Genomic DNA, 15,490 nt, shown 5'->3' on the forward strand with positions numbered 1-15,490 from the left:
CCCAGTATTTCAGTAGTGTCCTTGAGAGTACCTCAGAAGCCCTCACTCCTTTCTCCTTTACTGACTTTCCAGATCTCATCTCCAGTAACCCCTATTCTGCGATCCCCACTTCTACTCCAAAGTTGCTCTTTTTAACTATTTTGGTTGTTCCTTTTGGCCCAGAATTTCTCAGTCCACAACCCTAAACCACCCTTTCCAGAGCTCAGACCAGGACTTCTCACCTGGCTTCATAATAACACCTCAGTTAAAATGTATTCAGGGCCTCCCCTGGTGGTGCAGCGGTTGAGCGCTGGGCTGCGAAGCTGCCCGCAGCCTTTGTAGCGCCGGTTCGATCCCTGGCCCCTGGGCGAAGGTCCACATGGACCGCAGATCTCTCCTGCCACCCGCTGCTCCCCTCAGCTGTGTACATCAGTCTGCCTGTTCTGTTCCCTGCTCTGGCTCTGTGAATTCTCTCACCCTCCCGCGCTTCTGACTGTACCCAGTGCTTGTAAAAATAAATAAATAAATCTTTTAAAATAAATAAATAAATAAAATGTATTCAAAGCCAGACTCATCATCTTTTCTCCTAGAAATGAATGACAACCCCACAGTTTCTATTAATTATGATACGATCTTAATTGTAGTACAATTTTTAAATGAGTACAGTGCTAGAAATATATTTCCATTCTATCATGGGTCAAAATGACCAAGAATTCTGAATTGATAATAAAAACTTACTACAATTTAGTAGGAGAAAGTCTCATGCACAGTGTCAGCCCACATCCATTTTCCCTCTACACTTAGGGTCATCTCAGCTTTGCCTGGTAGCTAACATACCAAGTAGAAAGTGAATAAAAGAGGGAAAGGGAAGTTAAATATTTGCCTAATGTTAATGCTAAGAGTGTCCAGAGTTATTTCTCTTAAATATACTAAAACAACTTTTTGTCCATGAGTATGAGATCTCTGTTAAGGACTTTAAGATCACTTGGGGGACAGACTGTGACATCCAAAACTGCTGTTCTCTAGGGATGAGCATATACCTATTAGTCTTTGTATACAAGAAGATTGCTATAAAAAATAGCAAGACATGGGGATTGTATCCTAGCCTCATTCATGTGGAGTTGTGTGAGTACAAGCTGCCAAGACTCTCAAGCCCATTTACTATAAACCTTTCCTTGGCTTTAACCATTTGAGGTTTATACCTCTGAACAATAGCATGGGTTTGCCTACTGAAACGTACAACCAAACCCAAACCCTCCAGCTTGGCCTAAGCTGCGGAGACTATCTTTGGCCTTGTTCCCTGGCATTACACACTTCCCCTAATGCTCTGCTCTGCCCCTTCTATGTATTTGCTCTCACCTTTGTGTGCCCCACTCCTCAAAACCCTGTACTACTCATGTAGAAATCAACACCAATAGACCCAAAGGAAGTCCCAGTTTATTAGATACCTTACACCGTACATTATCTCATTTTACCCTATTAAGCCCTTATAAGGAAATATAATACCCCTCTTATAAATGAGATCTCTAGCATAGAAGGGTTAAGTGATTTCCCCACTTACACTTAGTGGGACAAAGTTAGAATTTAAACTAAGTTGATCTGACCTAAAGCTTCATATTTTTTCCTGCAATGTATTACTGCCTTTGACAGATATGCAGTAACTTAGGCAGAATATTGTTATAATGATTGCAATTGGATTTTTACCAATATTCTTTCATAAAATGAATCTATCTTGAGTACACTATGCTACAGCTAGAGTTCCAAAGACTATTTCCAGATTTTTGCTTTCAAGGAGTCTGTAGTTTAAAGGGCACATATGTAAACAAAGAATCACATCAGAATAATGATGGCATGTGTCACAAGAGAAGTACCTACAATCCTACATGAATCTGGAAGAATCATGGAGACTTCACAGTAAGAAATGGCTTTTTTTTTTTTAAGATTTATTTATATATATAAGAGCTGGGTACAGGCCAGATGTGCGGGAAGGTGAGAGAATTCACCAGAGACAGAGAGGGGAACGGAACAGGCAGACTGACGAAATACACTGCTGAGGGGAGCAGCGGGCATGACAGGAGAGGTCTGCAGTGCCATTTGGGACCCTTGCTGGCCGACCGGGATCGAACCGGCGCTGCAGAGATTGCAGACAGCTTCACAGCGCAGCGCTCAACCACCTGCACCACCAGGAGAGGCCCAAGAAATGGCTTTTGAGTTAGACTGAAGGATGAATAGAAATTTCCCAGGTAAACAAGGTATAGGAAGCAAAACTTGTAAAAAGAGAACATTAAGAACAGGGACAAACATGAGAACATAGCAGTAATGTATTATCACTACAATGAGAGTCCAAAGGGAAAGAGATCAAAGTGATAAACCAGGACCTGGTAGATCTAGGATGTTGACTGTCATGCAGAGAAATGTTAGATTATGTCCTTTTACACAGTATGAAGCCATTGAAGAAATGTAAGCAGAGGAAAGTCATGATCAGCTTTGTCTCCATAAAAATTTACTTAGGTAACAATATAAAATATGGATTGAAGAAAAATTGGATGAGAATGAGAATAAAGGGATTTTTATAATATTCCAGGTGAGAGTTGATAAGAGTCTGCACTAAGCCAGGGGAAGTGGGGAGGGAGCCAGGAAGGAGGGGCAGAGGGGTAGGGAGAACAGGACCAACTAGGAAATGATTAAGCAGAAACTTGCAACATTTGTTTTGCCACATTTGGGTATCCACTAAACCTTTATCCCAGATTCATCATCCTCCAGGCTGCCTTTTCTCTAAATAAAAACAAAATAAATAATAGTTTTCAATTCATGATACGGCTTTTCATCTACTTCATGTAAGCCACCACTTTGCATGATTTTTTTTTACATTTTCACATCTGGATCATACAATGAAAAATTATAGGGAACTCATAAATTTTATGAAATCTTTCAACTTCTTCATGAAAACTTCAAAGTTAAAAACAGATGGGCCATCCATCCAACTTTTCTAGTTCAATTTTTGGTCTGGAATTTATTTCCAGTTAGGTTATAATATAAAATCACAAGTAAAGTCACCATAGTTACTCCACATTACAACTTCTGACAGCATCATGATACTGTATTAAGTATAGTTATTCATTTTTTTCCTTTTCTATTCCTTTACAGAATGCAAGACTAGTGACTTATGAACTAACAATTTTTTTTCGGCCTGAATAGTGTTCTTCATAAACCTACTTGTCTCATACTTGAAAGAAAGGCAAAGTGTTTGAATCAGCTCTGCAGAGAAAAGGGAAGAATAAAAGTGAATTTTGACTAGTTTATAAACATGTCGTGTATGCACACTGATGTGCTCACATACCCATATATATACATATAAATGTGTGACACCAACATGCAGGTTTTATGATGCATATTTAGTAGCCTCCAGGGTGCTAAAGGCCAGTTCCACCCTCCCATCATATTAATCACCATATCCAGCAACACTGGGTCCTTTTCTCTAATATCTATAAATAGACTACAAATAGGGTTAGCCAGACTTTAATTCTTTTACTTTTAATAAATTAGAGAATACAGAATAAGAAATTGAAAGCTTAGAAGTAAAAATGTGTCACCACTATAGTACTAAATAATCCAGTGCATTAATGTAATGTTATCAACATAAAATACCCCTTTTAAAAATTGTTTCTAACAATTTACTTATAAAATTTTATAAATATATTACTGTCCATAAATTGTTTACTATTAGAATATGATTTTAAGCATTTACTAGGTACATCTAATTCCTCTTACCCTCATCTCTTCATTTCCCAAAACAAGAGGACCTAAAATTGTATAAAGTAGCTGGCTCAGATCACAATATTAACTTATGTGTCTTTAAGTCAGCGTTCTCCAGAATCTCATTTAATTGAAATAGCTTTGCCTGTGTAAACGTCTCCTTTGTTTAAATAAGATTTCACTGTTTAGTTTTGCCTTAAGCAAACACAGCCATTTGTTTGTCCATAAAACATTAGATTAAATGTATAGACTAATATGAACAGCTTCCCATTGTTCCACATGTACCTCTGGCAGTTGTCCCCTTTGGGGTATGTGGTATCTTGTGTTCATTAAAAATCAAGGCTCTATCTTTACTCTGCTCTTGGTAAAATAAATTTTTGGCAAGGAAACTTCCAAACACCTTACCATTATTGATTTTAAATTTGGTAAAGACTCCCTGAGCTTTACTCTTTAAACGCAGCTCTTAATACTCCTGATACAGTGAATTATATAGGCATTTCCTCTCAAAGTACACTGAGTTTGTCTGTTTGCTTTGTTACTGAGGACCAGTATTATCTGGCTATCTTGCATAGCTAAAAATTTGGCACTTTGTAGGAAGTAATGTGAACTAATGCTATGAGCAATTATTTGTTCCCTTCAATCCAACTGTAGCTTATATTCTGGTTTCTACTTTGATTAATACTAATTTGCAGGTCTGTGCTTAGTGTTTTGTTTGCTTGGTTGTTTTTTGTTAAGTCTGACATCAGATCCCCGGTGGAGCGGGCAGGTGTCATGGCATTCTGGTCACAAGTGCATTTTCCCCACTTTAGGCAATGCTGGATGTGGCTGCAAACCAGGGCTGGCTGGTGACTGCCCTGAATATCACCAATCTAGTTCAGATGGTGATCCAGGGCCGGTGGTTAAAAGACTCTTCTCTTCTCACAGTACCAAACATAGAACACCATCACCTTCACATTTTCAGGTAATTGTTTTAAATTTCAATGTAATTTTTTTTTAATTTCACAAAAGCATTTTCTTTACATGTGTGGTCACTGGAATCTCCTGCTGTGCCTAGAATATTGATTCTTTACGGTGAAATGCCCTGGTTTCCCAGAGGGGGAGATGGCCTGCTGATAGGATATTCTCACTTGGAATTTGATCATCCATCCTAAGCCGAACCACTATTCATTTTAACTTTCTATTAAATTGTTTTCTATTTGCAACAGTGGCACACTTCTACGTTAGCTGTGTTCCTTCCTTTACAATGTCAGCTTTCATATGAAAAGATGTTATTAAAGTGCTTTGTGATATAAAGCAAAATAAGTTACCAGTTTCTGTTATTGCCAAATAGATTTGAGTGATCTGAAAACTATTGTCAGAAGCAAATTAGGCATCTGAAGAATGTCCAAAACTGGGGAGTTTTGGACACAAAAATATAGCTTGTGCTCAAATTATTTAACCCTTAGATCCTATGTACATGTCTACAAATATTTTAGCAAAGAAAAGAACAGTACACTTCACAAGCAAGGTTGGCAGTGTTTAAATGAAAATATTTCTTTCACACCAGTGTTTCACACCAGTTGATAGACACTTTCTAGCCAAAATATGATTCACAAGCATGTAGAAAAGCAAATACTCTGACGGCAGCTTGCCCCAGGCACCCTGTGCCTCTTGTCAGCTGGACCAGGAGTCGCACTCCTTGGAGGCATCTAGGCAGTTTCTGACCAGATCCTCAGATACACATGGATCTCCTCAGGAAAGTCCCTCAGGTTGACTCAAGTGTATGGGTGCCAAAGTAGTTGTTTCCATAGTGCTTGAGTCCCCACCTTGGGATGTCCCTGGAAACTAAGAGGCACATTCAGACGGTAAGCCACCCCAGAGGCAGGTGGCAGGGGTAGAAAAAGCTCATAGGTCTCAGCTAGATACCTCATAGGTCTCAGCTCAGTTTCAGGAGCTCTTCCAATATGGTACTAAAAGTCATGGGAGTTGGGTTTCAGCAGTAATGCAGGCAGTTCTGTTACAGAAGCTGCTTGGGACCTAGGAGATTTGATCCAATTTTTTGCTGTCACATTGAAAACTGCTATGTTAGTATAATTCAAGTATATAAATATAAATATATTTATATTCCTCCCTCTTGCTGTATAAACAGGAAAAAGAAAGTAAGATTCAGATGGACTGTGTTCCTGGGGATCTGGCACTCTAATGCTATAAATCTCAGAGTCCCAAAATGTACTTTTAATTGTATGTTCCCAACAATTTAACAACAAAAACTATTTTCAAGTAATTATTTAGAGATATTTGCCTGCATCAGGGCTCCGGTTTATATTTTATCCATATGGAAGCATTAACATACATTAACACCTTCCTATAAAAAGGTACCCCTGTGTGTGAACCCAAAATATTTACTGAGCTCACATATGATTTATTTTATGTCATAATAGTGATGACATGACACTATCATGACACATGATAGTGATGACATGACATTTTCTGATAGCTCAGAAAATGCAGACTGATTTTGAAACTTAACAATAGTGCCTTTAAAAAGTTATTATTGTAGTCTAAATCTTAAAAAACTGTTGTAATTCTATAAATCATCATTATCAGAACAATCTCACTGGTGTTATGAAAGAATTATGTAGTGGTTGTTAATATCATTTCCTAGGAAATGGAACCCAGGTCTAAAGGGCCCACGTGCTGGGGCCCACAGCTGCATGGAATGCCTTCCTGAGCTGATCCACGCCTGTGGAGGGAAGGAGCATGTGTTCAGCTCCATGATAGGAAACGAGCTTCCGGCCACAAAAATGAAGCAGGTAGGACCATCACTTCCTCACTTCAAAACTCCCTGACTCTGTCTGAGAAGATATACTAAGAGTTTTCTTAGTTAAAGTAGTGGTTTTGGAGTCAGACTTACTGGGTTGAATTTTGTCTGCCATTTACCAACTATAATTAGAACTTGAAGGCATTATACCTATCTCATAAAGTTCTTGTGAAAATCATGCAGAATATTATTATGTAAACTGCTTCATGGAGTTCCTGATATAGAGTAAGACCTCAATACTTGATATTAAAAATTATAATAATAATTAGTGATTTAATAAAAGTTGTTTCAGTATAATACAGTTCAGCTGGTGAGTGAAGCATACCATAGTGTGTCCAGCACTGAGGTTGTGTTACCAATGAGTCCTTCTGATCCCTTTCTTCAGGATAGGTTTCTCTTTTTAATGCTTGATTTTATTTCATGGAATTCCCTCATTTACTTTTTTATGACCCTCATTTTAATCACTTTATATTTCCTAGATTCTAAAATATTCCTTCAACTAAGTTCATTTGTATACCAGATAACTTAGACAGAAGGCAAAATCTATTCCATGAAAGACAAAATAGGTTGTCTCTCCAAACCATCTTTGGAAAGACCAAAAAAATATAAATGAACAATGTCAGAAATATTTGAAATATTTAGATTTTTAAATCTTAAGCAATTTTACCTCAAATTTGCCAAAGTAAATGTTCATGATTTATAATATAGTTAACATATATTAACTTATACATACAAATATTAAAATAAAGAAACTTCTAATCCATGTCATTTTTCCCAGTAAAACTTATTTTTGACTTGGGAAAACTATGACAGATAGTAAATTCTGATTGTTCAATTTCTGTTGAACCCAAAATTGGCACCAAAAACTATCTAAATATTCATAGTAAGTGCCTACCTTTCTAACTAAATTACCATCAAAATTATGAATAAAAACAATATATTTAGATCAAAACAAGGTCTCTGTTAGCAACAACAGATTTCAAATATAACAGACATTGATTTCAAGCCAAGTTTTAGATGTGATAAAAAATTAGAACATTGTTTTAATTAGTTCAGGGAGAAATCAGAAGTAAACTTACTTAATTTATTTGCATAAATTGCCATTCTGTTATCTTTAAAACCAAATGCAAATTGGCTCAGTCTGATATGATGATGGTTATTTGGCTCAAAAGTGCTTCAATTTGCAGAGCAATCTGGTGTCGGCTCTGCAGTGAGGCGATCCCAGGTAACATACAAATCCTGAATTATTCCAGAAATTAGTATGTTTAAAGCATCAATTTAAGTGCTAATTGCAGTAGTAATGAGAAAAAGCAGTACGACTGTGAGATTTGCATCTCCTACCCCATCAGTATGCCTGGAACGGCTGCTGACTGGCAGAGGATTTGGTTGCTAATTAAATAATTGTATGCATAGCAGTGCTCTTGCCTGATTCAATAGATGAAGATTAATCCTCAGATAAATATGTTTGGCTGGTATTGAAATGTCTTAGCAATTTCTTATAAAATAGCTCATTTTATATACGTGTATGTATACATATATACACACGTACACACACACATATACATACGCGACAAATGTACATTGAGAATTGAAAAGTAACAATAATATTAAGAACTACATACATTACAAATATATAAAAGTCAGGTCTGACTTTGGAGGGTTTTGTAAAGTACAATCCCAAGTTGTTTTCTAACTGCAAACACTGGCAACTAATTCGATAGTATATGTAAAGAAGTATATGAAGTCTTGCTTCATGTGGTAAATGTTACATGTGTTATCTCATATAGCTAGTCATTTTCTAGAAATTGTGTATTTAATGTCTCCTGGATCACTTTTCCTTCCACTCTGGCCAGTCTTAGAAGAACATCAAATGGCATAGCTTCTATACTATGTGACTCATGGTTCTAGAAAGAGATAGACCATCATTTGTTAGCTTTAAGTATGATGTAGAACATTCTTTAACTTAACTGTGTCAAGATCTATTCCAGACATCATTTACAATTCACAAGACAAGTTATAGCATTGGAGATAGATTGAAAATTTGCATTGGATTTACATTTTTTGAATTCCTAAAGGGTAGTTTGATTCATTAGGGCTACTTCATTTCAATTAAGTATAATCAGCAGCACTAAAGTCTTACCAAACAAAAAATCAAAGTCGATACGGAAATCTATAGTATATATTAATGAAATCAAAGGAAAGTCAAAGTATTCACATATTTTAAAAAACTAACTTAGAAGGTTAACAACTGATAAGACAGCCAACATAGTAAAAAGTTTTCTTGACTGCTAACGTCTATCCCTTTAATATATGTCGCTTTAAATAATATTCTCAATATGGTAATACCAAAAATGCATATTTTCTTATAGGCACCCTAGACTTACAAGGTTCCTGAAAATATACAGACGTCTAGAAAAGTTTTCCTTTTGGAATAAATTGAGAATATGAACCAAAAAATTTTGTACATTGTGGTCAATGGGTGATGCTGCTGACTGGCTGACTGACATCAATTGCATGACATTTTTTTCAAGTTGCCTTTTTATCCCCCAAGTGATATTTGTCACCTGAGGACACATATAGAGGCTTCAGTTCAACAACAAACATTTTTATTATTTGTTAGGATAGTCAATACCCACTCAATATCTAGAAAAGAATCACAATAAAGTGGCCACACATTAACAAATGTATTAATTATTTTCGAGTTGCTTTTCGAAGGATTTACACAACAGAGATTAAAAGAATATTCTTTTGACCCACACACAAATGATGAGAAGAAAATCTGGGGAAGTCTGTGAGGAACAACCGTGGTATCAATATCCTAGTATTAATATGGTCATTTAGTTTTGAAAATGCTGCTATTGTGGGAAGCTGGGGAAATGATGCACAGGATTTCTATGTAGTTTGCCTTAGAGCCGCATTGAATCCGGAATTGGTTTCAGATCAGAGGTTGACTGTTTCAAAAGCACACTGTCTTTTATTTGATGACTACATTTCACAGTAGCCATTCCTTTACTATCTTTTCTTACTTTGTTCAGGCATGGAATTTCATATCTCACTTGCCTGTGATAAATGTTGGCTTGAGTGTTAAAGGCTGGTGGGATGACTCAGTTGAAGGACATAACGAACTGTCTATCACAACTATGACTTCAGACAAACGAAATGACAACAGATGGATCAAATTGCATGCTGATCAAGAGTATGTGCTTCAAGTCCACTTGCAGAGAGTCCACACTGGGTTCCAAAAGGTATAATGTTTGGTTTCCATTCTCAAATGCTTCACACCAGATGCCAACGTGCACCACCACACATAACTTTCATATTACTAATGTGCCCGTGTCATTCATGAATCCTACTTTCTCAACTGGCCTTAAGCAGCAAGTGTCAGTCTTCTGAAATTAGTCATTTTTCCTCATGTGCCATTTTTCAACTCCAGAATATTCACCTTATATAATGAGCTGCCTAGAGTACTGTACCCAAGTATGGTCTATAGGCTTGGTCCAGCAGAATTTCCTGGGGTGCCTAGAAGAGTGCAAATTTCCTTGGTCCTACTTCAGAGTGACTGCATCAGAATCTCAGGGTGGGACCTCAAAATCTATGCTTCTATGCATCATCCCCAAATGATTTTTAAGGTTATTAAAGTTTGAAGAGCACTGCCCCAGAGGTACTTTTGGGTTCAAGAGCACATTGGGGCAGGTGTAGATGAAGGAAAGCTCTATGAATTTGAATAAGACTAAGCTTTTCTACACCTCGGTTGCCTCGTTTGCCTGCCTCCTTGATGAACTTCTTTATAACACATATGAGAGAGCTTTGGCAATGTTCATACAGGTCAAACATTTATAATATTTTTATTGTAAATGACTGTGCCCTTTTCTATTGCCCATTACATCAAAATTAATTATTTAGCCCTCTAAGAATATTAGTACACACCATGTGGGCAGATAGGTTTTAGTACAGTAATGACTGAATAAGAGAGAATTTGTCTTCTCTTTAGACTGAAGGAGTCAGGGGCTTTCCCAGGCCTGGAGTAAGCCATCAGGAGTGAGTTGTCCTTTCCCCTCTATTTTCACACGCAAAATAGTCTTTAACTTTCTGTTGTTAAACTGTCTTGTCAGTACTGTGCCTTCAAGTCCCACATCATTCTAAAAAGCACTAGCATTTTATAAAATTTACTGTGGACATTTTTAGATGACTTCATATATATCAACTTACCAAAAAAAATAATAATCATACAGATAAAATTATGGGGGGATAATAAGATTTTTACCTTACTACTTAAGCATTAGATTTAACAATACTAGAAAAACTCTAAATTGTGTTTCTAAATGCTACAAAAATACATTAATCCCTGACCTCTCTTTTAAAATGCCTTAAGTGAAATATCTCTCAATAGAATACTGAATCGAATCTGATTAAGAGCATGTAATTATTGGTACATGTCATTATAAATACACTTTATGCCATAAAGTCATTGTCTTAAAGAATCACTGGAATAATCTTGTATTTTACAAAATGAATCTAAAATAAAGACTTCAAGTGCTGTCATTATGGTGATATCTAATCTTGGATTGTGGTGATTAATGTCTTTTATAAATTGCTTGTCTCACAATTTCCTGTGCCTCTGAGAAAGGACTTTTAATATTACCATATTAGAATACATGTGAGTTTTGTTCTTGGATGGAGGGAAGGTGTTTATATGATATAGTACTTACTCTCTTGAGGTAGAGAGTCTAATTATGATTGCCATGTTCCCCCATAATGTTTCTTTCTTGTCAATAATGCTCTGGAAGATTTGGTTAGCCTGGTTTATCTCATGTTTTCACCTGCAAATGGAATATCAATATCGCTTATCAGATTGATATGAGGATTTACTGATTTGATGTCAAGATTCAGGTCTTTCTGTTCTAACTCTACATAATATTCTGATGGTTGTAACCACAAAGTAGTATCTGTGATGTGCTTTGTGGACCTTGAGGAAAGTGAGAGAATATCAAAGAAACTAAACTAAACTGTGATTAAAATCATCCTAGTTAGCTATACTGAGTCATGAAATTTATTGCTTTCAAGTATGACATAGTCTTTTAGCTAGAACCAAGTGGGTGTAGAAAATGTAGGCACTTATAATGAATGATACATCATGGTTTTTTTCTGCTTTGCAGGGAAAGCAGGACAGCCATGCAGTTGCCCCTCGATTTCCCAAGTTTAAAGATGAAGGATGGTTTTTGATCTTAGGAGAAGTGGATAAGAGAGAACTTATTGCTTTGAAAAGAGTAGGATATGTTCGGAATCATCATGTTGTTTCCATCTCTTTTTATACCCCTGAGGCACCTGGGAGGTAAGCAGAATCTTAACCACCAAAGTTCTGGACAAATTTATTATGACTGTAACAAAAAGTGGTTTTACATTTTTGCTCTAATTTTACATTTTAGGTATATCTACACACTGTATTTCATGAGTGACTGCTATCTTGGCCTGGACCAACAGTATGACATCCATCTCAATGTCACCCCAGCCAGCGTTTCTGCACAGATCAACGAGGAGTTCTCTGATGACTTGACTGACCTAAAAGTGAAGTAAACGGACCCAAACAAGCCATTTGAAAGAAGTGGTAAAGCAGTGAAGCTGTTCAGTCTTCTAGACAAAGTTATTACTTTGGTGTTTGCCTTGGTGAAATCTACTTCTACCCTTCAGACACTCAGAAGATTGATTCCACCAACACAAGTTAGCTGCAGAGGCTTTTGACAAATGTTGCCTTTTATAATATTATCTTCAAGGGTTTCTTGATAATAATTAAGCATATAGGAGAGTCAGCTAATTCGTGTAATTCAAGATGATATATAGGAATTATCAATAAAATTCTACATCTCACAATATTCTGTTTACAAAGAATATTGAGGGGTTTTTGTGTGTGTGTTGTTTTTTTCTAAGATTTATTTATACATACAAGAGCTGGGGTACAGGCCAGAGGTGTGGGGGGTGAGAGGACTCACCAGAGGCAGAGTGGGGAACAAAACAGGCAGACTGACCGAAGTACACTGCTGAGGGGAGCAGCAGGTGAGTCAGGAGAGGTCGGCTGCGCCATGTGGGTTACTCCCTGGCTGGCCAGGGATCGAAGTCTTGCTGCAGTGGCTGCGGATAGCTTCATAGGTTGCGTCTTAACCCTTGCGCCACCAGGGAGGCCCCTGTGTGTGTTTTTTGTTTTGTTTTGTTTTGTTTTGTTTTGTTTTGTTTTGTTTTGTTTTGTTTTGTTTTTAAGGAAATATACACTAAGTGCTGACAGTGTTAGGATTTGTTGTAACAGATTTCTAGACCTGCAGCATTAGATACATAAGATAAAATAGAAGGTCATTGTGTGTCTTGTTAGCAAATTTATACTTTGATCACATATAGATTCAAGAATATCTTACCATTATAAATGTTAATAATAAATGAAATAAAATCAAGTGGAGCCCAGTGATGACAAAAAAAAAAAAAAAGAACAGAATATACTGATCTTAGAAAATGTAGATACTGTAACTGGTGGAAATAAAATACTTAGAGTGCCTCTTCAGGATAAGCTGACTCAGTTGTTTCTCCTGCTTCCTTTTCATTATATCCCCTCTTCCTTTTATTTTTTCCTTCTTCCACCCCCTTCTACTCTAAGACATATTTATTTATATAAAGAGAGAAATACTACTTTGTGTTGTTACATACAGTACAGCCCCATATAGTATAATTCTTTGTCTTTATGTTCTCAAAACTTGTCTGAGGCAAATATAGAAAATTTTTGACCCTTACAGGTAGAATTTTACCTGTGATAAAGGAAATTTCTCTATGTCCAAATAATTTTCATGTTGAAAAGTATTTTTCAAGCTAAAAAGTAATTAGAATGCACTGTCCATTTTATTCCAGTGCAATGAAATTCTATCTTTGCAAAAGAATGTCAGTTATTCCTGGTCCTATGGTGAATTATTTTAAAGTACTTTCCAGTATAACTACCACAAGTACTACAATTTAAAAGTTTCTATGAAACTGATACATATTGCTTGTGTGCACATGCTTTTTCTCGCTAGAAATTTAAAAAAGAAGAAAAAGTAGGATGGGGGGAACCAGGCACTCACTTCCCAAAGTTAAATCTGAAGAACGAATGTGAGCACACCTAGTACCTGGGCCCAAGGTGTCAGAAGGACAGTCTCAGAAGCTTACTTCACGTAGTGTGCTCCGCTTTTCCTTTAGTCACTTATATCCTAATTGAAATTCATACCTTAACCATCACTTTAGTGAAATTAAAAGAAAATGAAGATTATAGACAAATGATCATCTGTCCATACAGGAGCCTGAGGAGAAACAGTCTCATTTTCATGTTTCTGCCTCTTATCTTTTCATTAGAGAGCAGGCGGGCATGGACTGGTGTAAGAGCTCCTTCACTGGGTACAGGACACAGGACTCAGGGGCAATAAGGAAGAATTGTTCTATCCACCAGGTCTAGGGAAAACAATATGACTAATTAAAAGTGATTAGTTCAGAATAAGCTGCAGAGGACCCTGATAAGGCAAGGTGCGCTTTGATGGAAAAGTTAATCTTACTCCAATGAGTAACCAATGCTCTTTGCCTACGACTTTGTCCTCACCTATTAACCAGCATGTTATTGTTAAGAGTGCATTATAACAGGACATGTGCCAACAAAATCAGATTGATACTACTCTTTTCAGAGCCATCAATCATTAACTTCCCATTTAGTGGCCAAGAACTTCACCAATATTTCAAATTATTGTAAATCCTGGTGAAAGAGAACTTCTTTATCCTCCTAAAATTTCTGAAGGGAAATTGTTTTTCTTGGGGAGAAAAGTTATGATAAAAGATTTCATTGGGCTGAATTAATGTGTTCTCAACTGGAACACCCATAGCATCTCAAACCACACACTTCCGGGCTGGCTATTCTGTGGTGCAACTCTGATTTCATGCTGTGTCATTTCACGTCCTTCTGGATATTATCAGCTCCCGATAATTAAAGCGCCAGGTATTTGTCCTAGGTTACTACATTGAGTGCTCTGACAGCCACGTGAATCAGAGATATCCTGCTCTCAAACAAGGCAGACTAGTTATGAAAAGGAGATGGACATAATTATAATAAAGAAATCACATTTACTAGTAGAAGTGCAGAGGAATGCTATGGGAGTTGAGCTGTGAGATATTAGAAAAATCATGAAGGGACATTTTGGCTGAATTTTGAAGATGGTTAGAATTATGAGCATTCCCTGTAGAGCAGCATCCACAAATCTCTCAGAGAGCCTTACCCGAGTGCCAGGTGGGTCTTTTTCAGAGACATGAAAGGGATTAACAGGCCAGAAGAATGGAAAGTATATGAAGTGACCTTGAATTAGGTAAGGACTGCAAACTTACATGTATGCAATGGGAATCCTTGGCGGGCCGCCAGAAAAGATCATGACAACATTCTGAAACCAGAACAGAGAACAGGGAGAGAGGAGATAGCCAAGAGTCCGGGAGGGCACACATCCATGCCTGAGTGGGTAATGGATACCAAGTGTTAAGGCAGGAACTGGAGATCCTAGTGAAAAGTCCTGGTTTTGTGGCTAAGTGGGTCATTAATGATTGTTACGATTTCAGTAAAATAAGGAAGGGAAAGTTTAAATTGCAGGACCTGAGTGGGCAATGAGAAAAGAGAAGCAGTGAACTATGCAGACTTTTTCATTTAAGGTCTAATTTGATGGAGCGTATGATGATAGAATAAACACTACTTGGTAAGAATCAGAAAGTCTCTGTCTCCTGGCTACTTCCTGAAAGTGTGTAGTCATCCTCCAAATAAAGAATGCAGTTGACTTTCAAATAAGCTCTTCTAATGATACTGCAAAAATGGAATAATTATGGATTCCAGGACTCTGCATCTTTACCTGTGTTACCTGTGTTAGCTGGGTGTTACCAGAAAATATGCTCTATTTCCCTGTTAAAGTAGTTTCA

The 15,490-nt window shown here is 37.0% G+C and overlaps 1 protein-coding gene across 1 annotated transcript in view; it reads left to right on the forward strand.

The window, feature by feature from the left end:
• The window catches only part of ASCC3 (activating signal cointegrator 1 complex subunit 3), a gene marked incomplete at its 5' end in the record, with an annotated part of 257,934 nt that extends 245,819 nt beyond the window's left edge, over positions 1 to 12,115 (forward strand). Inside the window, 5 exons of the mRNA XM_084227788.1 lie at positions 4,545 to 4,696; positions 6,380 to 6,527; positions 9,571 to 9,780; positions 11,692 to 11,867; positions 11,962 to 12,115. Coding sequence (XP_084083914.1) covers positions 4,545 to 4,696; positions 6,380 to 6,527; positions 9,571 to 9,780; positions 11,692 to 11,867; positions 11,962 to 12,109 — 834 coding nt within the window. The 3' untranslated portion in view covers positions 12,110 to 12,115. The remainder of the gene's footprint in view (positions 1 to 4,544; positions 4,697 to 6,379; positions 6,528 to 9,570; positions 9,781 to 11,691; positions 11,868 to 11,961) is intronic.
• Between the last annotated feature and the right edge of the window lie 3,375 nt (positions 12,116 to 15,490).

This window comes from Talpa europaea (assembly GCF_964194135.1).
Source record: "Talpa europaea genome assembly, chromosome: 2".
Taxonomy (NCBI): domain Eukaryota; kingdom Metazoa; phylum Chordata; class Mammalia; order Eulipotyphla; family Talpidae; genus Talpa; species Talpa europaea.